This window comes from Centropristis striata, chromosome 6 (assembly GCF_030273125.1).
Source record: "Centropristis striata isolate RG_2023a ecotype Rhode Island chromosome 6, C.striata_1.0, whole genome shotgun sequence".
Taxonomy (NCBI): Eukaryota; Metazoa; Chordata; class Actinopteri; order Perciformes; family Serranidae; genus Centropristis; species Centropristis striata.
In genome coordinates this window covers 34,185,149-34,208,524 of record NC_081522.1, presented here as the reverse complement: position 1 = coordinate 34,208,524, position 23,376 = coordinate 34,185,149, and the positions used below count along the sequence as shown (strand labels likewise).

General features: G+C 38.0%; 1 protein-coding gene across 1 annotated transcript in view; it reads left to right on the top strand.

The window, feature by feature from the left end:
* Nucleotides 1-23,376, top strand: part of LOC131973824 (chemokine-like protein TAFA-5) — a 69,662-nt gene that overhangs the window by 5,405 nt on the left and 40,881 nt on the right. Inside the window, exon 2 of the mRNA XM_059335917.1 lies at nucleotides 18,323-18,472. Coding sequence (XP_059191900.1) covers nucleotides 18,323-18,472 — 150 coding nt within the window. The remainder of the gene's footprint in view (nucleotides 1-18,322; nucleotides 18,473-23,376) is intronic.

Genomic DNA, 23,376 nt, shown 5'->3' with positions numbered 1-23,376 from the left:
ATCCTCACTTCCACCTTCGTGTCCTTCATAATTATTACAGCCACTAGATGGTGCCACCATCTACAATTGTACATATGGGGTGTTCAAATCTGCTTTACAAATTACACGTGGGGTTGTATGAATAATGTAACACAAACCACAATCATGTTTTGTACCCAAACACAGTGCTATTGCATCATAAAATAGATTTATTCCTCAACAGGGATTGCCCTGTGAGAGTCTCAAGAATAAACTCAGCAGTTCTTGTTCAACAGCTCCTTCTGCTGCGTCTCCTCGTCGTGTGCAGATGTTTCAGATCATCTGTGCTGCTGCAGAGGGCAGAAAATCATAACAACCAGCAGCTGCTCATTGAAATTCATAAGTTTCAAAGCTCAAACAGACTCAGCTGAGCATGTTCAGGTTTCCCCGTCCATGCTGCAGAGGCTCTTATTTTGAAGAGAGATGAGGTTGTCAGGCAGAATATCAGATCAGTATGTCAGCTCTCTTTTCTAAACTGGATTAATGGTTCATCACAATAATGTTATACATGCTGCCATGTTAACATTCGTACAGTAAAAGTCCCCTTTAAAGAACATAAAGTAGCAGTTTAAGGAGGTTGTGTTTGCTGTCGTCTCTTCTTCATTGATCATCTCAGTGTGAAAAGCTTTAATGAGCACAAACTGCAGACTGAATTTTATTCCCTCACGCTCTCTGTTTACTGACTTTCTCTTTTCTTTCTCTTTGCCTGCTCATAAAGCTCATTTAGATCCTGGAAACAAGCCTATTATGCAGCAGATACACTGTTGTGCCTGCGGTGTAGAAAAGCTTACCTAAGGAGCCTTCAGAGTCCAAATTAATTCTCAATGCTCCATTAAGTCGAGCATATATTCATGGGAATTATGAACACACATTATGAAAGGGAAAATCAGCAGCTGAGAAGGAAAAACAAAACACAAACAGAAATTAACGGAGCAAAAAGCTGCAGAGGGTGTAATTGGATTTGAATAAATTCATCTGGAGGAGCAACGTCAGCGAGTAATTCAACAGTGAGCATGAAACTGAAGCTCTTTTTAAAATTTAAATCACACTCTCTAACCCCCTCGGCTCCACGGGACAAAGACAGGATGATCAACTGCTGACAGACTTCAGAATAAGAGTCTCTGCAGCTACAGTACTGAACTATCCGGCTGACTTTATCCTCGAAAAAGTCAGAAACTAACCAGGGCAACATTTAGGAATTCAACTCTGAGGCTACTGGAACGATGAGAAAGTGAAGAATTGTTTTCCTCTCTCACTAGCAGCATTATGTTGAGGGGACGACACTTACTCATGATGCATTTAATGTCACATAATGTGCAGAAATAACTAAGCAGCAGTTAAATGTTGGATGAGTGATGCTCCAATTACACTGATTACATACTTTATTTACCTCGGTGTCAGAGTATGATGAAATGTGCCTGACATTTAAATATTTATTGTTTCATTAAAGAACAGAAACAGAGTAATGAAACAGCCATGAACTAATTATACTATGTTACTACTTTTAAGACTTAAGCGAATAACTGCAGTTATGGAGGACAAATAAAATATTTGGAACCTCTAAATGAGTGAACATTCAAAAGCATGATTCAGTATTTTATAATCCAGACTGCACACATCTGTCACTGTCTTTTTTTTGTTTCAAGGTTGTTTCATGGTTCATTAAGTTAGTTCTGCTCTTAGGTCACAGTGTTGTTTCCTTCAGGCACAAAAACAACTTGGTTAGGTTTAGGAGAAGATCGTGGTTTGGATTACATTAACCCATTTAGGCCTAAAATGCCTGTAAAAATACCTGTAAAATTTTAAAATAACCCCCTAAAACCTGAAGTTTTTCTGGAAATTCAAGTGCAAACCACGCAAAAAATGTGCTTAACTGTGTTAAGCTAGTGTTGCTTTATTTCAACCTAGCTAGCAAGCTAATACAAATGAAACGTCTTCACACAAAACGGCATTTAAGAAAAGATTGGGACTTCTTCTCCTCCTCCTCTTTCCTTCTTTTTCGATACTGCGCACCGGAGAGCTTTGACAGCTGTTTCATCTTGCAAGATATATCAAAACATAACGTGTCTGTCACTTGACGTGACCTGACCTCTGTGACAGCGATCTGACCGTCTAATGGGGGGCAAGGCAATGACCACACGTCATGTGACTCAGCACCACAAGTGAGAAAATGTCATTGTTTATCTGTTTATTTATTTTGTTAATATTTATTACTTTCAAGACAGAACACGAAGGGAGAGCGACAATGGGCATCAAAAATTATCGTTGTTTTTTTTCCCCCCTCGAGGGTGACTGGCGGCGCCCCTCCAGCAGATGGCGCTCTAGACGACCGCCTATGTCGCCTATGTCGCCTATGCCGCCTATGCCTAGAGCCGGCCCTGCATGCAACTAGCGTAAAGTGACGCACAATACAAGACACGTCCAAAACCGAAGCTAAGATAAGAAATAAGAATGCATTGACAGAACAGAGATGGCGGCCATTGAGTGCAAGAATAACTCAGTGTTCTGAACTAAACTAAACTAAACTTGCTGAGCATCATTAGTGCAACATCAGGTTCTCGATGTGCACTTCATATTTCTGTACTGTCCGTTTGAACGCACTTCATGCACTCAACATGTATAAGCACAAAAGTATGCAAACTAAGGCTTAGCAGCTTCTCCTGAAGTCTGATCTTTGACTGTTAATGAACTGCTGTCACTTCCTGTCCTGTTTCCCAACAGCTTCAGCCATCGGAATGCTAAATATTGATGCTTGGCGGCCATGAGTGGATTAATTATATTGCCACACAAAATATTGCTTTCACTTTAAGTTTTTGTGACATTTCCATGCTGAAAAAGGTTACGGTTTGGATTCCCGGGACACTAATGTGATATAAAGATGCTTTTAAAGTTACTTTAATCACGTTTTGTCTGTCACAGGATGCAAATCTTAGTTTCCTGGGTGGAAGTCCTGTATTTAAGGATCCATCCACCACCCCAACATTCTATCCTTGCATGGTCTGTCGATGATCTGTCGCTTCTCCTTTCACTTCCTCCTTCGCTCCTGTAATAATCACTACGGCCACTAGAGGGACAACCTTCTCAACCTGCTAGAACGTGGAGCAGGCTACTTCTAAATCATATGATTGATGCCGTTATCCACTGAAATACACATTTAATCATGCAAACCAGGTGAATTTGGTCATTTTGCCAACCAACAGGGTTTGCAGCGACCCTCACATCTCCTACTGGACGTGTGTGTGGAAGTTGGGACCTTTTTGTGGACCCTAAGTGGTACTTTAGCTATAAAAAAACTATAAAACTCCTCTAATGTTGCTCACAAGAAAAAGGCTTAGCAGCTTCTCCTGCAGTCTGATCTTTGACTGTTAATGAACTGCTGTCACTTCCTGTCTTGAAGCCGCTCTCACTCATATTGTTAAACATGGCCAACAGCAGCGACCTTGACTGGTGTTTAAGCCCTCTGCGGCGGCGGTTTCTGTTTCCCAACAGCTTCAGAGACTTTGTGTTGTGTTTGTGTCCTGCTGCAGAGACTCATTAAGCATCATCAGAGGATCAGCAAACAGCCGCCGCGTCGCGTCAAAACCAATTTCAGCCTCATCATTATTCCTCTGTCTTCACTCTCAGGACGAACACGGTGACTCCAGTGCTCCCGCTCTGTGATTGTTGTTCTGATTTTCAATTTGCAGGGGATTTATGAAAAAAGAGACGATGGGTAATAAAAGCAAATCTCAGATAGATGTCAGTTTATCCTCCTTCCGCTCGTTCAGGATGAGATTACACGTCAGCTGTGATTGAGAAAACAGCAGTCCGAGGCGAGAAAACAACGCAGTGTAATTTTATTATTCTGCTGTAATGTGAGCAAGATGTTTCATCTGTGATTCATTCAGCCGAATCATAGAGTGGAATAATGTACAAGAGTTTTACTGCAGAGATCAATCACTGCGGGCATGAAGTCATCACAGCAAGTTCATTGCTGTAAAAAAGAAATATTAATGATAATAATAAAGTTATGCAAGGTATAAAAAATTAAATAAGACATTATCTGTGTGCTAGATTTGCTTTATGGAGGTAATAAAGATTTTCCTGCAGGTGACAAAACTGCTTTTTCTAAACTAAAGTTTGTGAAGCAGATCAGATCTGTTTTTTGTTTTGTTTTAATCAAACATTATGAAACATTTTTCCACGTTTTTTTCTCAATCCACTTGTTGACAGAAAAGCTCTTGAGGGTTTAATGTGTTTTAAGGGATGGATAGAAACATTTTCAGAATCAGAAAACCATTTCAAAAGTAAATTTGCAAAAAAAAAAATTAAAAACGAGTTTGGCTGATATTCTCTGGATTGCACAAAAACACGATTTATGCATATAAATAATACGAAGATTGTTGTTTTCCATCATACGGTAAGGAAACGTTGAAAGGTTAAATGTTGCAAACTTCCTTGCCTCCAAGTCCAATTACTAGATTTATGTCAGAGCTCACAGTCTTCTTTATTGTATTCATCTTTTATGTGGCGTATACAGTAAAGTTTCTTAGTTATTCCCTTCAAAAAAAAGTAATGCACTGGAATTCAAAGCTACACTGTAAAAATGTCCTGTTGTTTTTACAGAAAAAAACTGGCAGCTGTGGTTACCAGAATATTTCTGTAAAAAAATACAATACATATGTCAACATCTTTACAGAACAACTTGTAAATTTTACATCCTAAAACTGTAGTAATTAGAAAATATATTTTTTTTAAGTTGTAGATTATACCATCCTTTACTGTGAATTTAACAGGATGATGCTGCTTTTATACTAATTATTAATGCAAAATTTACATGCAGATTTTGGTTATTGTGCATTGAATACCAATAAATTAACATTCAGTTATTACTTATTGTACACTGAATACCAGTAAAATTTTACAAGTTGTTTTGTAAAGTTGTTTACATTTACTGTATTTTTTGCAGAATTATTCTGGTAACCACAGCTGCCATTTTTTTTTTCTGTAAAAGCAACGGCATTTTTTTTTATAGTGTATTCCACAAAACCTTGTCTGGTAATGAATCAATGTGGTGGTAAAAAAGGTAATAACATGGGTGTTTTTTAAGCCTAACTGGTCTGCTTAACTTTTTAAAACAGTGATTTTCATGTAACACATTGTGGTGGATGTCGTACAAAAGTGAAAAAGTTTTTCCAAGCAATTATGAATCTATTTGTGAGTATTTATTGATTGCAGTAGGAGATTTTTTTCTTCTACTCAAAGAAAAAAAGTCACCATTACAAATCTGTCTGCTGCTTCAGCACCACGGACAGCGCCCTGGATTTATCAATACACGGTAAGGAGACTGATATTTTAGAGCCATGGTCGAGGCCACAGATTATAACCTGCACAAACCCTGAGTCAGATTGAATCGGGCAGAGTAAACAAACATTCAGGTAAACAACATTTCTGTCTCTGCACTCACTCTGGTACGTGATGTGAACAAGCTTAGGGCCTGAATTTTGGCACCTGTTTCGAATGTTATTAGCCCATTTAATGGCCATTTTCAATTCAAAGAGGGTGCCTGCTCCACCGACTATATGTACAGTAAGTTGTTAGTAGAGATGTGAATCAGCAGAGGACCCATGATAAGATTTTATCCAGATATTTGAGTCCGATTACGATATTATTGCGATTTTAAGCATTTTATTTTCAGTCAGATTGAACTGAACTGATATCAAACATGTATGGATGACAACAACTGCAGCATTTTCTCAAACTTTCCTCAACTTTAACCCTTAATAGGGCACTCATTGAAATACTTGCAAATTCCAAATTTCAACCCTAGAGAATATTGAAGGATATTACATACTGCCAGAATGTATAAAAAAACAGCAACATACAGACCCGGTACGAGATTAAAGTGGCTAATCTACAAGAAAAAAATGCGCAGATTTAAGAGAGTGAATCTGATAAAAAAAAAATTTCACTTTTTTCTCGTAAATCTGTGACTTTTTTCACGCAGATTTGCCACTTTAAATCTCTTAAATCTGCGACCTTTTTTCTTGTAGATTTGCCACTTTAATCTAGAAAATTTGCAACTTTTTTCCCGAAAAAAAACCCTACTGGGGTTTGTATTTTTATTTTTATTCATACTTAATATGCCTTCATAGTCAAGTTCTCCTCATACAAGTCCTTTCACTTCCTCCTTCGCTCCTGTAGTAATCACTATGGCCACTAGAGGGACAACCTTCTCAACTTGCTGGAAAGGGAGCAGGCTACTTCTAAACCATATGAATGATGCTTTTATCCACTGAAATACTCATTTAATCATGCAAACCGGGTGAATTTTGGGTGGAAGTTGGGACCTTTTTTTGGACCCTAAGTGGTAATTTAGTTATAAAAAAATATATAAAACTCCTCTAATGTTGCTCACAAGAAAAAGACAAACAGTAAGCCTTATGGGATTAAAAATATAGTTAATATAGTTAGTAATGCACAAGAAAGTTTGATTTAATATGGTCAAGTGTTCAAATCTTGCTTGTTTTTAAAGTAGATGAAAAATATTGTTTTGCTGTATGAGCTCTGTTTCGAGGGTTTTCACCTCAGTAGTTGGAAAAAGTTATTTTTAAGAAAAGTTAAAAGTTCCAGTTTACGACGCACATTCATGTCCTCACAACCTTCAATACAATCGTTAAACTTTTACTGCTGCTCAATACATCACATTACTTTTTATTACACCACTTTATTTTTAATGTGCTGCACATCCTGTCCGGGGACTTTGGCTGCACACTAGCTCAAAGCTAACTACCGGTTTTAAATTACATTAACGGTAAACTGAACACAGCGAGGTGCCGACCAATGTTAGAAGTTAAAACGCATCGAGCTTGAACATTATTCATAACATTATTGTCACAGTTATTATTTAACAGTCGAGAATTGGTTTTAAAATATTGAAATCACCCTCTAACCCTGACAGAGACATGAGCTTCCCAGAAAACCTCATTTGAGAATTTAATTTAACAATATTAATCTCAAATGGGCCTTTCTGCAGAATGACTTTACTTTTGCATTTTGTTCTTTTAAGGATATTTTGATGGTGAAGCTAAATATTAATGTCATGCATATTTGTACCAGTGGTGGAATGTAACTAAGTACATTTACTATACTTAGGGTGCAATTTTTAGGTACTTTACTTGAGTATTTCCATTTTATGTAACTTTATATTTCTACTCCACGATATTTAGAGGCAAATATTGTACTTTTTACTCCACTACATTTAGCTGACTGCTTTAGAATTTACAGGTCGAGATTTAACATGAAAACCATTCAAATAATTATACATGTTTATAAATAAAGCCTCATAACAGTATATTAAGTAGTTAAAATTAGCTCTATATGGACAACAGCAAAGTGTTGCTTACATAAATGCATCAATAATAATAATCCAATAATATATTTAGAATGTATTAAGCAATCTTAGTGGGTCCATTCTGTGTAACGCATACTTTTACTTTTGATACTTAAAGTACATTTTGATGCTGATACTTTTACTTCAGTAAGTTTTGAAAGCAGGACTTTTACTTGTAGTAATTGAACAGTGTGGTATTAGTACTTTTACTTCAGTGAGAGATCTGAGAACTTCTTCCACCTCTGAAATCTGCTGCAGATTAAACATGTTTTAAAGCAGTTAATTGGGAAAATCTGGTTCATTTGTGATCAGTGGCGGTTCTAGACCAATTTTACTGTGGGGGCCAAGGAGGGGCCAGTGTTTTATTAGAGGGGCATATTTAAAAACTGCAAAGATGACATTTAAGCATTCAAAACTTTTATTTTACCTTGTTTAAAAATATCATTTAAGTATATTTGGAAGATACAAATACATTGATTGAAACAATGAGACTTACCAACAGTGGCGGTTCTAGACCAATTTTACTGTGGGGGCCAAGGAGGGGCCAATGTTTAATCAGAGGGGCCCATTAAAAAACGGCAAAGATGATATTTAAGCATTAAAAACCTTTATTTTAGGTTATTTAAAAATCTAATTTAAGTATATTTGGACGATACAAATACATTGATTGAAACAATGAGACTTATTTTTTTACAACAATGACATTTTATCATTTTTGTGCACAATCACTTTTTTTTTTAAAGACAAGTCCAAATTCTCAGATTTCAGCTCCTTCAATGTGAATATTTCTGGTTTCTTTGTTCCTTTATGACAATAAACTGAATATGTCTTTGATTTGTGGACAAAACAAGAGATTTTAAGGATGTCATCTTGTGGTTTGGTAAACACTGATTGATATTTTTAAACATTTTATTGACCAAACAACTAATCGATAAATCGTTTAAATAATTGACAGATTAATCGATATTTAAAATAATCGTTAGTTGCAGCCCTAATATTTACACAAGTTTAAATAAAATACACACAAATAAACTATCATACAATGTACATATTCTGGGTTTCTTTTGTGTACAATGAGATATTGTTTGAGCAAAAAAATAGGTAAGAATTCTTCCGTCGTTCATGTTATAAATTGATATTGATGATGTTGATATGATATTGATATTTCTCATCTTTGTGCACAATTACTTTTTTTGTGTGTGTGTGCAGTACAGTCAGAATGATCTTTTTTTTTTAATATACACAAGCTTTTATTGCTTTTATTTAACTACACAATGTACACATTTTGGGTTCCTTTTGTGTACAATGCAATATTGTTTGAAGAAAAAATAGGTAAGAATTGTTCCGTCATTCATCGTTTTAAATTGATCGTTTCATTATTAATTTGACACAGGGGCCACAGCAGGGGCCAAGCGCTTCTTCACAGGGGCAGTGGCCCCTGGAGGCCCCTGTGTAGAGCCACCACTGTTTGTGATAAATCTCCAGCAGCCTCTTCCATTAAACTGAAATCATTCATGTTCCAGCTTCCTTTGAACCGATGCATATTTTTTCTTTATTAAAGACTTTAAAGTTTTAATGCTTAGCATAAAGCCTCAGCCTGCAGTTCTCTATATATTGAATGCTTCTCTCTTTGATCACTTTTCAAGAAAATGTGCCGTTCACGCGTCTTCTCAGACACGAGAACGTTTCGCTCCTGGTGTGCTGCAGCAGATGGAGAATTAAAGAAGGCCGGTGGTGAGCTGCAGCTAACAAGCAAACGGCCACCGCTGCCTGCTGCTGTCTCTGGTTACCACTGGATACCTGTTAGCGAGCAGCGGCTCTTACATCATCTACATGCAGACTGAATCCCAATTACTGCAGAAAGCTCCGGGGCTTCTCAGGCCTCAGTATCTCCAAGGGGCTGAGGAGCTTTGAAATAGAAAAGGGACGACCTGTGATTCTGTTTCTTTTGATTTGAACTTTTATCTCTCACACCAGAATACCAGAATATGTGGTTCGAGATGTTTGTTACGTAATGACAGTGGCAGTGGTTCTTCAAGGTGTGGACATATCCAGTTGCCTCTCTGTCAGCTTTTTGCAAATTCATTCTCTTGAATCTAATTTGAACACAGGGTTCGTACGGGTGCTTGAAATCCTTGAAAATGCTTGAATTTAAATGTTGTATTTTCAAGGTTTAAAAAGTACTTGAATTTTGGATAAAGTGCTTGTAAATGCTTGACATTCTTACTGTATTTCTCTTGCAATCTGACTATATCCATCTATAGACTGTAGATAATCACATGTTCAATGTAAAAAATAATGAGTAGCCTATCTGAAATGAAGACAGTTCCTCCTAAAAGTGTAATACCATCGCTGTGGGTTCAGTGAAATCTCCCCCTTTTAGTATTTACAACAATTTACAACAGGTGTAAGATACTGGAAAAGCTTGAAAATGGATTTTGAAAGTCCTTGAAAAATGCTTGAATTTGACCACTACTATAATAATAAGTACTTGATGTACTTATTGTGAAGTATGAATTCTGTCCTGGTAATGTGGGGGACTTGTTTGTTTCCAATCCAAAAAATCCACAAATCTGTGCTTTCAAAATGAATTACACAGTCGCCCCCATGAAGTTGGAATAAAATATTTTTTCATGAAACAATGTGATTTATTATTGACAGATGGTAATAATAATAATAATAATAATAATAATAATAATAATAATAATAATAATAATACTATTAATAATGAATTACATCTAATGATGTTTATCTGAATTATCTTAATTTAACATTAAAAAAACACTACAATTGTTCCTATTTATGAACTTGTACTTCAATAAATACAGTCATGGAAAAAATGACTAGACCACCGTTTTTTTCAATTTCTTGTTCATTTTAATGTCCGACAAATATAATGAAAACAACAAAAGTAGCTCATAAGAGATCCATTTTCCACTGTTTTATTGATCATAATTTTGGTTATTATAAAGAAAACAATGGAAAATGTCTAGATATCAGCTCTTAAATTAATCTCTTTTGAGCTATTTTTGTTGTTATCATTATATTTGTCCAGACAAATGTACCTTTAGTTGTACCAGTCATTAAAATGAACAAGAAATTGAAGAAAACAAGGGTGGTGTAATCATTTTGTCCATGACTGTATAACTTGGCTCCCACAGTGGAGAATCTATGATCCAACCATATGGAAAGAGGCGAGCATGGAGGAGTTCCGCACCAGCTACGATTTCTGGCTGTTTTCTGCAGGTTGAGCTGGTCGGCCTTCGTGCTCACTCCGGTTTCCGTTGGGAGTCGCGGTGTCCTTTTTGTTCCACTTGGCTGAACCCTGAAGTGCCCGACGACTCCGTTCAAACGGCGACACTCTGTCTGTGGTGCCACATTCTGCTTTATGATGAATAATGCACAAGCTGACGGGATTACATTTCACTGGAGTTGTATCATTTCATGTGACAAATGAAACTGATTGATTGATGTGTGAGAGTGGCATCGATCGTCTCATCTGACTCCTCGCAACAGAGTGAATCAGCATTTTTCCCCAAACAACCATCTGTTCTCTATTCTTTCATCTCTTGTTTTTAACATAAACTTTCCTGAATCAAAACACAACAGCTTTCATCGTGCTTTAATACAAATGAGCATATATTGGCGAAAAATATCATTTTGCACATAAGTTGATGAAAAACATGTCCTCATGAAACCTCCACTGACGAGATTTATGTCTGAGCTTTCAGCTGCATCTCACTGTCTTCATCATTTAATTCATCTTTTATGTGACGTATGCAGTGAAACTGCATCAATGAAAGTTTCGTAGTTATTCCTACGCGGGTCTGAGCAGGGAGGCAAACCAGGAAGTGCCTTAAGCTGCATTCTACCGAAAAATTCCAGAAGGGGGCGCTGACGGCGGCTGCAGAAGCATTTTGGTCCATTCATTTCAATACAAAATGAGAAAACTTCTCACTTGATTTATTAGCTCAGAATTTATTTTTAGGACAACACTATGCTACAATCACGAGTAAAGAAATCTTGTTCAAGACAATATTATTTTAATTGTATAAATATTGGCCCCATTTAGGAGAAAATAGAAGATAAAGAATTGTATGATTTGGGGCGTGGCTACCTTTGACTGACAGGTCACTAACAAGGCGAGCCGTCTTTAAGAGAGAAGAAAAGCAATGCGTATCCATGGCAACATGTCAATAAAGTTAAAAAAACAAACAGGAAGTTTACCGATTTGGTCTCATAACTTTGACCCTTTCACCATATTTTCACTTAATGACAGTTTATTTGAACTTTTGTTCATTAAAAATGTCTTTTTCAGTGTTTGCTCCTGTCATAATTACTTCGGCCACTAGAGATCGTCGTCTAACAACAAATGTCAATATTATTTCTTCAAAACCTCCGCCTCCTGGCTCACGGAATGAACAGTCTGATGGATTTGCTGTTGCAGAATATTATCGTAATTTCTCAGAGACCAACATGGTCTCACAGGAATCCGTGAAATAGCCACGGATTTGCTTAACTCAAAACCGTGGAATAGCCACGGAATCACTCAAATTTCCATGAAACTGACACGGATTTCGCTACAATGCAAGTTAATGACACATGATATGTCATATCCCGTGGCTATTCCAACATACAAAGTGATTTTGTACATTCACTGAGTGAATATTTAGAAAATAAAACATATATTTCTCGCTAGAAATGTGATCAAAATCCATTTTTATGCAGAAACTAAGTCAAAATATTGATTTTTTTCACTAAAAATGAGAGAACTGTCCGCCATGTTTTTTGTTCTGATCGCCGGGACCTTGAAAGTCACGTGACTTGGAACAAACCAATAGGAAAAAATATCCATGGAATAGCCAAAAATGGATTTTGATCACATTTCTAGCGAGAAATATATGTTTTATTTTCTAAATATTCACTCAGTGAATGTACATAATCACTTTGTATGTTGGATATGACATATCATGTGTCATTAACTTGCATTGTAGCGAAATCCGTGTCAGTTTCACGGAAATTTGAGTGTTGAGAGTTGTAGATTTCTCTTCTCGTCTCCTCACTGTGGAGGTTAGGGTTAGGGTCTCACTCCTCTCTGGTTCTGTGTCTATGTTGGCGTCCATGCTTTGACCTTTGTGTCAGATATGATTTCACTCAGAGGGACGAAGGTTAAAGCATCCTCTCCTCTGTGTCGTGTCGCCAGCCATCAGATATGGAGCCACAACACTTTCCATTGTGACCTTTGGCCCTTTAAACATGAAAATAGAGAAAGTGCTGAGCTCTCAGATGTCTGGCTGTCTGTATTTACACAGACAGGAGGAGGAGGAGGAGGAGGAGGAGGAGGAGGAGGAGGAGGAGGAGGAGGAGGTGATAGCCATCATCACAGCAGCTCTCAGACAGAGATGAGATAGTTTATTAGCTTCCATGTAGCCTCGAGGCTAACAGGGGGGGCAGAGCACATCAGACAGAAAGCAGAAGTCGTGTTAATGCGGGCTGTCAGATGTAATTATGAGCTTCATTAAAACTGCAGAGAGTCTCAACACACACATCTGAACTCTGTTAGCATTTTGAAGAGCAAGTTTTCAGATCATGCACTGAAGTAAAAGTCTCACTCTGCAGATACTTCATCCAAAACCTTATGTAAGTTAAAGTATTTTCAGTAAAGTCACACAGAGTAAAATTATTCATCGTGCTGTATTTATATGAATATTGCTGCTGCATTAATGTGCATGTTGCATTTTACTGCTGCAGAAAAGAAGCTCTGTTTTCAGTTTTGTGATGATGCATTTTAAAGCTTTTCTAAAAGAGTTTATTGTGCTTTATAAGTAGGGTTATTTTCTCAAAACAATTCATCCTTCAGTGTATTACAAACATTCAAAATGCTCTGGAGATAAAGGATAAAGTACAAAATGTACCTCTGGAATGTATTGTAAAAGTTTAATGTAGCATAAAATGGAAATACAAGTACTTCAGAGTACTACTAGTACTGGAAATGTACTGTTACATTATAAAGTTAAACTTAAATCTGTGAAATCTGGATTTTACAAAACGGAATTACACTGTAAAAAAAAAAAAGTATTTTCACAGAAATGAATTATTTTACAAAGTTTTTCTTGTTTCCTTTCTACATTAAGTGCAAACAAAAAGTAAATTATTTTTTTGCAAATAATAACCATATATGTAAGTTGAAATATGTAAATTAATATAATGATACATTATTGATTTAAAACATTATTAAACAGGATTATCCAAATTGCTAATTATATTGGATGTGAAATTACAGTGAATTCTATATAAAGAAAAATTAATAAATATAATAATAAAATATTTAAAAATATATCTTATTGCATAAAGTAAAAAAAAGGCAACTCCACTTTTTTTTTTTACAGTAAAACTTTAAATTTAATGTTGAAAAAATGTAAAAAGAATTACATAAAAAAATTAAAAAAAAATCTGGCAGCAAAGGTTGCCAAACACTTACATTCACATTAAAGTAAAAAATATATATATTTCATAATTCTACATATATATGCTTTTTAGAATACAGATATTTAATGTATGTTTTCTGTATTTATTTATTTCAGGGGTTCTTGTATATAGCATTATGACTCCAACTAGTTTAATGGGCCATTTGATGCTTTTACACATTACTTTAATGGTGTAACTTTCCTGTAGAAGTGGAGGAGCTTGTTTATTTTGGAGAACAAAATCCTTGTCGCCACACAGACATTAATCCTCCTAAACGATAACCGGCCTGACAGACAGCAGCGATGACTCTGAGCCGATAGAAACAACAACAACACCGTGTCTTCACTCATGTTTCACAAAGACGCTGCTGACAGCAAAACGCTGCTCGCCACATCAAAACCTCTCAGCTCCCGAGTGCTGCTGTCGCTTCGTCATGTTTCAGGCTGACAGCTGAAGCTTTTCACCCCGACAGCCGGGACTTCAAACAGCCTCAGCTGCACAAATGACAGGATAGATTTTTCAGCTGAAGGACGGAGTGGCCTTTAAAAACTGTAAAATAACGATTTCTACTCAACAGAAAAATGGTGATGCCTACAAGAAATCCTCTTACCTTGGACAGGAGAGGTTCTCCTCTGATATTTTCTTTTGAGTAAAGATTTTTTTTCCAGCAAGTTTTTTAAATAACCTCTCAAAGTGCCTTTGTGCTGGCTGCATGACTGAATTCACCTGTTAAGAGGCTCCTGGGCTAACAAAAAAAAAACATGTTCTTTTTTATTTATTTTTTGCAAGAAGTTCTCCTTATATTTTGCTTTGACTAAAGATAGAGAAAAACATTTTTTTTCATAGCTGGATTAATCTGTTAGGAGCTTCCTGGGCAAAAATGGTTTTGTTTTGTGCAATTGGGCAATTAGTTGAAATGGGTGTGTTAAAAAAAATAGCAGTGTCTGCCATTTACTTTACAAACTCAAAACTATTTTGCAGTTTAGCATTGTCCTTCTGAACAATGTCTTGAACGACCCATTTTCCTCAGGCTTTCAAAGAAAAATGCATGTTCAACAAGTGCTGGCTTCATCCTTAAAAAGGGGCCACCTGATTCACACCTGTTTTTTCACAAAATTGATGACCTCACTGATTGCCACACTGCTAGTTTTTTTAACACACCCCTTTCAACTAATTGCCCAATTGCACAGCCTTAAGAGCTGCATATGAATGCTGGGTCTTGTTGGTTTTCTGAGAATTTACTGCACCTACTGGTACCTTGTTTGCCATGTAGCAATAAAAAATGTACAAAAAACCTGTAATAATCTGGTTAGTCACATTGGACTGCTATTATTTTCAACACTATGAACACCCTCCGTGATTATGTGAACCTCACCTTGCAGGTGTTTTTGGTCCCTTCGGTCTTTATCCACGTCACCGTTTCACTTCAGCACTAATTTGTGCTTCTTAGAAACACTAAATGAGCTGCTGCTGCTGCTGCTGTTTTTCTCCGCTCTGACCTCACTGCCCTCCGTCTTTCTAAAGAACTGCTCCCTCTGTTCTCCTGACTCTGAGGTCCTGGTCCTCTCTGAAGAGGGGGACGGTCCATGGCTCCATTGATAACAGTTCATCAGCATGCAGGGGCCACCTCTGCCAGCACCACCGCCACCAAATACAGCTTCTGTCCCCCTCTGATTCACCCCGCACTCATCCCTCCATCCTCCATCCTGCAGCCTCAGCCTCAGCCGAGCTCAGTGGAGATGTTTATTATTGATACCTCCAGACTTCACGGATTCCTTCCATTCATTTATTCATCGTTTAGTTGATGAAAATGTCAGAAACAGAGCCAGATTTTTATGTTTAGATCCCAGAGTCCAAAGTAATTATTTAAACTGCAGCGTGGTTTTATGGATGGTTGGTTGGCCTGCCTTTGGTTAAATCACTCCACGGGTGAACTGGTTAATTTGACATAGTTATAAGATTCACATTTGTGGTTTTAAGTGAAATTTTCCAGGTGTTTTTGGAGATGTTGTAGAGCTCCCTGAGGAGGTTTTAGCTCATGGGGAGTTTTAGGAAGCCTCAAAAGTTGCATGGTTCCTCAAGGCAGTTAGAAAGGTCCTTAAGATGGTTTTATAATTCACTGAAAAATGTTTTAGCTGTCTGAGAAGACAGCAGGCTAAGCAGGGCATTCCAGAGGGACGCCTGGAATACCCTGCTGCCCCCCGCACCCGGCCCCGGATAAGCGGACGAGAATGGTTGGATGGATGTCTGAGAAGAGCTTTTATGGGTCCTTGAAGAGGTTTCAGAGGTCCTTGAAGACACTGTCTGTCCTTGAAGTGTTTTAAGAAGGTTGCTTGGGTCCTCAAGACAGTTAGAAAGGTCCCTTACTGAGAGTGTTTAACTGCCTGAGAAGAGCTTTTATGAGTCCCTGAAGATGTTCCAGAGCTCCTTGAGGAGGCTAGCTGTCCTTGAGAAGGTTTAAGAATTCTTCAAAAAGTTGCATGGACCCTCAAGCAAGTTGGAAAGGTGCTTGAAGAGGTATTACAATTCACTTAAAATGTTTCAGCTGTCTGAGAAGCACTTTTATGAGTCCTTGAAGATGTATAAGAGGCCCTTGAGAGGGCTTTGGTTGTCCTTGAAGAGTTTTTAGAAGCCTTATAAGGTTTCAGTTCACTGAAAATGTTTTAGCTGTCTTTGAAGGGGTTGCAGGGGTCCTTGAAAAAGGCTTCAGATGTCCCTGAGGAGGTTTAAGAAGTTCTGAAATGGTTTCATGGATCCTCAAGGAAGTTGGAAAGGTCCTTGAGGTGGTATTATCATTCACTGAAAATGTTTTAGCTCTCTTTAAAAGGGTTGTAGGGTTCCTTGAAGAGGTTTCAGAGGTCCTTGAGAAGGTTTAAGAAGTCTTGAAAGGGTTGCATGGGTTCTCAAGCAAGTATAAATTGAGTAAGGTCCTTGAGGAGGTATTATAAGTCATTGAAAATGCTTAAGCTGTCTGAGAAGAGGTTTCAGAGATCATTGAGGAGGCTAGCTTTCCTTAAGAAGGTTTAAGATGTCTTGGAAAACACTGTACGGATCCTCAAGACAGTTAAAAAGTTCCTTAAGATGTTATTATAATTCACTGAAAATGTTTTAGCTGTCCTTGAGGAGGTTGAATGGGACCTTACAGAAGTTTCAGAGGTCCTTGAGCGGGCTTAGGCTGTCCTTGATGAGTTTTAAGTAGCCTTAAAAGTTTGCAAAGGTCTTAAAGAAAATTAAAATGGGCCTTGAGGAGATATAATCATTCATTGAACATATTTTAGCTGCCTGAAAAGAGCTTTTATGAGTCATTAAATATGTTTCAGAGGTCCTTGAGGAGGCTAGCTGTCCTTGAGAAGGTTTAAGAAGTCTATAAAACGTTCAATGGACCCTCAAGCAAGTTGGAAAGGTCCTTGAGGAGGTATTATCATTTATTGAATCTGGTCAAGCTATCTTTGTAAAGGTTCCAAGCTTCCTTCCGAAGGTTTCAAAGATCCTTGAGGAGGTTTGTTAGATCCTTTATGATGTTTTAATGCCCACAAAGAGGTTCCAGAGGGTGATGGAGTAGTAGATAGTAGATGTTCAAGGTGTTCTGGAGGATGTTTTAGATTAGATTTAAGATCCCAACAGAGGTTTAAGAGATAATGAAAAAGTTGTACAGATCATTTTGAAGTTTCCTAAGACCACCTAAAGGTGGTTAGAGTTCTTGGAAACTGTTAGCGGTCTTGGAGGAGGTTGCAGGGGTCCTTGAAGACGTAGGTTAAGATGTCTTGACAAGGTCACAGTCTACCTTAGGAGGCTTCAATCACCCTACAAGTGTTTGTAGAGTTGCTGAAATAGTTGTTTGAAAGAGGTTTCAGAGGCCATTGAGCAGGTTATGGCTGGCCTTCAGGAGGTTTAAGAGGTCTTGAAAATGTTCCAGTGGTCCTTCAAATGCTTATGGTGGTCCCCAAGAAGGTCATGGAGGAAGTTCAAAAGGTCCTCGTAGTGTTATGTTGCTATGATAACCTGCCATTTAATAAAACTTGAGCTCTGATTTAAATAAATATGTTTGAGGTGAACTCACATAACTTTATCTGTTTCTATGGTTTCTGTGCCGTCATCTCTGTAGAATGTGTGATGAGTGTGGGAGGACGTGGCCGGCTGACTGACAGACTGACAAGAAGCAGTCAGCTGTGAGTCGGTTCAGATGTTCAGCAGCTGTCAGTCAAAACACTGAAGTGTTATTTTAAAGCTGGTTCAGCATCACAGCAGCAGCTTTTAAAACTTTTATCCCAGGAGACTTGCAGCCCTTATTATGGTCACGCTTCAAAACACAGAAAAGACGTGTTTATGAACATTTTTACCTCAAACTCAAAATCATTTGGGGAGCCGAACGTAACTGTTTATTTTCAGGCTCAGAAAAGGCACAGAAAAGTAAATTGACTTGAAACAGTTTGTTAACCTGGTTTGCTTCTGCTGGTCCCTCAGGTCAGCTGGCGGCGGGGACCTGTGAGATCGTCACTCTGGACCGGGACAGCAGCCAGCCGAGGAGGACCATCGCCCGGCAGACGGCTCGCTGCGCCTGCAGGAAGGGTCAGATCGCCGGGACGACGCGAGCCAGACCGGCCTGCGTCGACGGTAAGACGATCCCTGTCCTGTGACTGCTGTCGGCTCAGGCCACGTGTGATTCTAAGGGCCAAATAAACCCTCCCAGAGAGCTTCATCACAGGACAAAAACATCATTTCAGTTCAGTGTATCTGGGATTTGCACAAATGTAAAATGCTGAAAATTCATGCTGATGCCTGGGCTGAGCGTTAAAATCACAAAACAGCTTATTGACTTGACCTGAGACTAAGTGTGTTATAAAAACATGAAGCCTCTAGTTACAGCAGCCAACCATTAACCAACAGTGAAGAAAAACATAATTTCATGTGCACGCAGCCAGTTCGCTGAATTCCACAATTTATTTAGTATCAAAAACTTTTGACATCTGGAGATTTCTCAGCCTGTTCACCTGTCAAAAACGTCAATGTAGGACGTGTGTACAGGCAGCAAAAAACAAGCTATATTAACGAATTTCACCATCCACTGTAATGTGACTGCCGCCACCTTGCTGATGTAGTAGTGATTGACAGGCAAGTAAAGTTTAAAAGGGCGGATTCCTTGGTTTGATTGGAGGTTGGGGTGGTGGATGGACTTTCCAGGACCCAGGAGAGCGGGGTTCACATCCCACGGAAAACAAAAGAAAAGTTACGTGAATCACCTTTTTGAACATGACTTACGTTTTTTATGTAAATTGCGGCATTCACGTGACCCTTGTAACTACTTAATTTCCAGCATTTATGTACATTTATTTACTGTTTAAACTGTCTTTTATAACGCCTGACCAGGATGTTTTTTGCCCTAAACCTACGTGCTGTAATTTTGGGTACTGACACACGACCTCTTTTGCCGTTTATGTTGGAGAACTGGAGAAATGGCTACTATGGCAAATTACATCATCACACATATATAAAATTGGGCTCACTGAATCCACAAGTAGGGCTGGGCAATAATACCATATCGTGATAAAAACAAATATCGAGATATCGTGATACAAAGCTACATTGTCTAATTTAATACTAACAAGCCCTAGGGCTGGGCGATACTGCAATATATTTCACATGAACAACATGAAAATGCTTGTTGTTTATATTTTTCTATAATGTTTGTATCGCAGTGTCAAAGACCATCTTTTGCAATTCCAAGACTTTTTTAGACTCCAGTATGCAGAAATATTCATATGAATAGGCCAAAATAAAACAATTCTACTTGCAGTTTCAGAGACCAATACTTTCACTCTACTTTTATGTTGGCTGAGATCTAATTAGGGGGACCAAACGGGTCCAAGCTTAATATTACACAGACCTTCCCTTAGATCTGTCATTTTCAATGAGAAAACAGCGTGGTTTGGGAGCAAATTACTACTGTGTTACTGTCAGTTGCAAACAGGAAACAAACAGCAGCCTATCATGTTAAAAATCTGATATTTTTGTTGATCCACCTCAACCTCCTCCCTGCAATTTTTAGGTATCTTTTCTGTGGAATTTTGCACATCATATTGCATATTATAACCAACTTTTAATTTATTGAGGAAGTCCCAGTTTTCAAATTGTACCAGCTTCTTCCAAAAACAGAGCGTTGACTCTGGCCCACCAAGGCTGTTTAGTCTAAACATGGCACCAGATGCTCCTCTCTCTCTCTCTCTGAAAATATGCTTTTGCATTAAATACAATGCCAGAACAGAGAGTCTCCAGAACTGACATCACAGACTGTGTTTGATGGAAGGGTGACTTTTCACTTGATCAAGTTAAATCATAAAATATTCAACGTAAGATCATCTGAGTCTCATAGTTTTTATTGTCTCTGAGTGAAGCATCGACAATGTCCACAACGTTTTCTGCAGTCTCTGATTCTTGATTTACAACCCTGATTTTGACGCTTGAAACAGAATGCATGAAATTCAGAAGGAGTGTATATATTTTTAAAAAACTAAAGTTTCCCATAGACTGTATACATCATGGACGTAGTCACAGTGACGTCACCCATTGGTTTGTGGCCCGTTTGAGGCATCGAGTTCAGTGTTACACTCTTCTCCATCTTGTGCCACCATCTTGTTTTTGGACAAAATGTACATTACTGACCTCAGAAAAATGAACAGCGACTCCTTGGAGTGTCTGTTAGTCCAACCAAACACTGAACAAGACATTTTTAATGATCAAAATGTTCAAATAAACTGTCATTAAGTGAAAAGGGTAAAAGATATGAGACCAAACCGGTAAACATACTTTTTAAAAAACAACAACTTTACTGACATGTTGCCGTGGATACGCATTGTTCTGCTTCACTTTTGATGACGGCTCGCCAGCCACTTGTCAATCAAAGGTAGCCACGCCCCAAATCTTACAATTCTTTATCTTCTATTTTCTTATAATTTGAACCATTTAAACCAATAAACCAATAAACTATTCACATCATATTGTCTTGAAGAAGAGTTTTTAGTAGCGATTGAGACCATAGTGTTGTCCTAAAAAAAAATTCTGAGGTAATACATCAGGTGAGAAATTTTCTCATTTTGCATTGAAATGAATGGACCAAAATGCTTCTGCAACCTTCGTCGCCGCCCCCCCATGGAATTTTTGGTAGAATGCAGCTTAAGGCACTTCCTGGTTTGCGATTTTAAGGGATTTATGTGACTTGAAGAGGTCAGTTCACAGCTTATGGCTAAACTTGCCATTTATTATGGAAACAAACGCACAGATATCTGCAGCTTCCCCTCTAACTCTAAATCTAAATCTAAACTCCACATTCTCATCTGGACCGCATGGTTCAGGAAGTCAAAGCCCAGATGGGAACAGCCCAGAATTGCATTGCATTTCATCACCGGCTGTCTCCTCCTTTCTCTTTCTCTTTCTGCCATCTGGAGACGGCGACAACAGCTGGAGGGACTCGTTCTGCTCTGCAGGGACTTTCCAGGCTCTCCTGGTGATTTTCAGAGACTGGGAACAGTTGTTTAGCTGTGTTAAAGAACCTCTGCAGTCTCTTCTGCTGCCTCTGCCTCTGAAAAGCTCCAGTTGAATAAAAATTCAGATGCTTTCTCGTTCAACTTTATCTTCAGATGTTGTTTTTCCTCACATGAGCATTGATTTCCTCTAGGACTTTTACAATTACGATAAACTATCCAAAATGATCACTTTCAATGAGATGTAACTAAGCTTTGAAGTTGATGGAAGGTGGATTTTTCTCTTTTCTGATGGCTTTTAGAACAGAAATATGGTCCGGGCAGTTACGTGAATGCAAACACTACGCTTGACAGAAGACGAATTTCCCATAAAAATTGTAACGTAACTCAAATGTGAGCTGCAGTCTGAGCAATGTAGAAAGCTGACTCCTTCTGTTTGGGTTTATTTCCACTCAGAACAATTACACCTAACCAGTTTGATGAAGCTCTAGCTGAGCATATGTGTATGTTTCGGCATAATTTCCCAAAATGTCTTAACTGTTTGAAGATAAACACCAGAAGTTGTGTTGTGTTGAAGTGGAGTTGAACAGGTTAAGGTTGGTGTTGTTGGAGTTGAACAGGTTAAGGTTGGTGTTGTTGGAGCTGAACAGGTTAAAGTTGGTGTTGTTGGAGCTGAACAGGTTAAAGTTGGTGTTGTTGGAGTTGAACAGGTTAAGGTTGGTGTTGTTGGAGCTGAACAGGTTAAGGTTTGTTTTTCTGGAGCTGAACAGGTTAAGGTTGGTGTTGTTGGAGCTGAACAGGTTAAGGTTGGTGTTGTTGGAGCTGAACAGGTTAAGGTTGGTGTTGTTGGAGCTGAACAGGTTAAAGTTGGTGTTGTTGGAGTTGAACAGGTTAAGGCTTGTTTTTCTGGAGCTGAACAGGTTAAGGTTTGTTTTTCTGGAGCTGAACAGGTTAAGGTTTGTTTTTCTGGAGTTGAACAGGTTAAGGTTGGTGCTGTCAGTGGTGGGAGCAGCTTGAACGTGCTCTGCTGCTCTGGGAGGATATTTTCAGCAGCAGACTCGATGCTGCTGAACGCTGCAACCTGTTTTCTGAGCTCTGAGACTCATCAGCAGCTTCCTGTTTTTTTACTTTCCTCTTTTTCTCTGAAAAAACTCACAAACCAAACCTGCTTTAAACTCTCCGTGACCTCTTCGGTGCAGTGGATGACCAGGAGCTGCAGCTTGTTGGTAGATAGGAGACATCACAAAATAAACTGGTTGACTGATCAGGAAAAGAGCAGAAAAGGGAAGAAAAATGTTATTATGTTTTACATTCACAGCACTGCCTTTAATCATTAATTTATTCAAAGAAGCTAATAACTGCGGGGTACTTTACAAACAGGAGTGGTTTTATTGATTTTATTTCATTGGAACTGTCCAGCAGAAAGAGTATTTTATTTCAGTTGAAACTTCTCTGTGACCTTTACAGAGCTGCGTGTTCACGCTGGTATTTATGTCAGTTTGTGTTTTCTGTTGCAGTCTAAGAAAACATGAACGCTGAAATCTCTCCAATGTTTCAGGGAGATAAAACTGCTCTCGTCCAGATAAATTAAAAACTTAATAATAAGAAAATAATAGGAATATAACTTTATTCATCCAAAGGGGAAACAGTTCTGCAGCAGGCGCAGCAAAAAACACTAAAGAGTGAAATATAAAATATCAATAAAAAGAAGCCAAAATCTGAAATATATACAATGACAAAAATATTAAGAAGGTTAAGGATTATGAGGCTCATAAGCACTGTGGTGGACAAAGTATTCAGAACAATTAATTTAGTAAAAGTAGCAATACTGCAAATTATAAATACTTCATTATAAAGTTATGCACTAAAGGAAAAGTATAGAAATATCAGAATTATAGCCTATATATTTATAAAAGTAAAGTAAGCCACTTTTTATGCAGTTGGGAAGTTTATTCAATAATCATATTTTATACACAGTCTTTTTTTTGTACGTAAATGTTGAATCAGAAAGGATTATAGCTGGTAAATATATGCAATGCA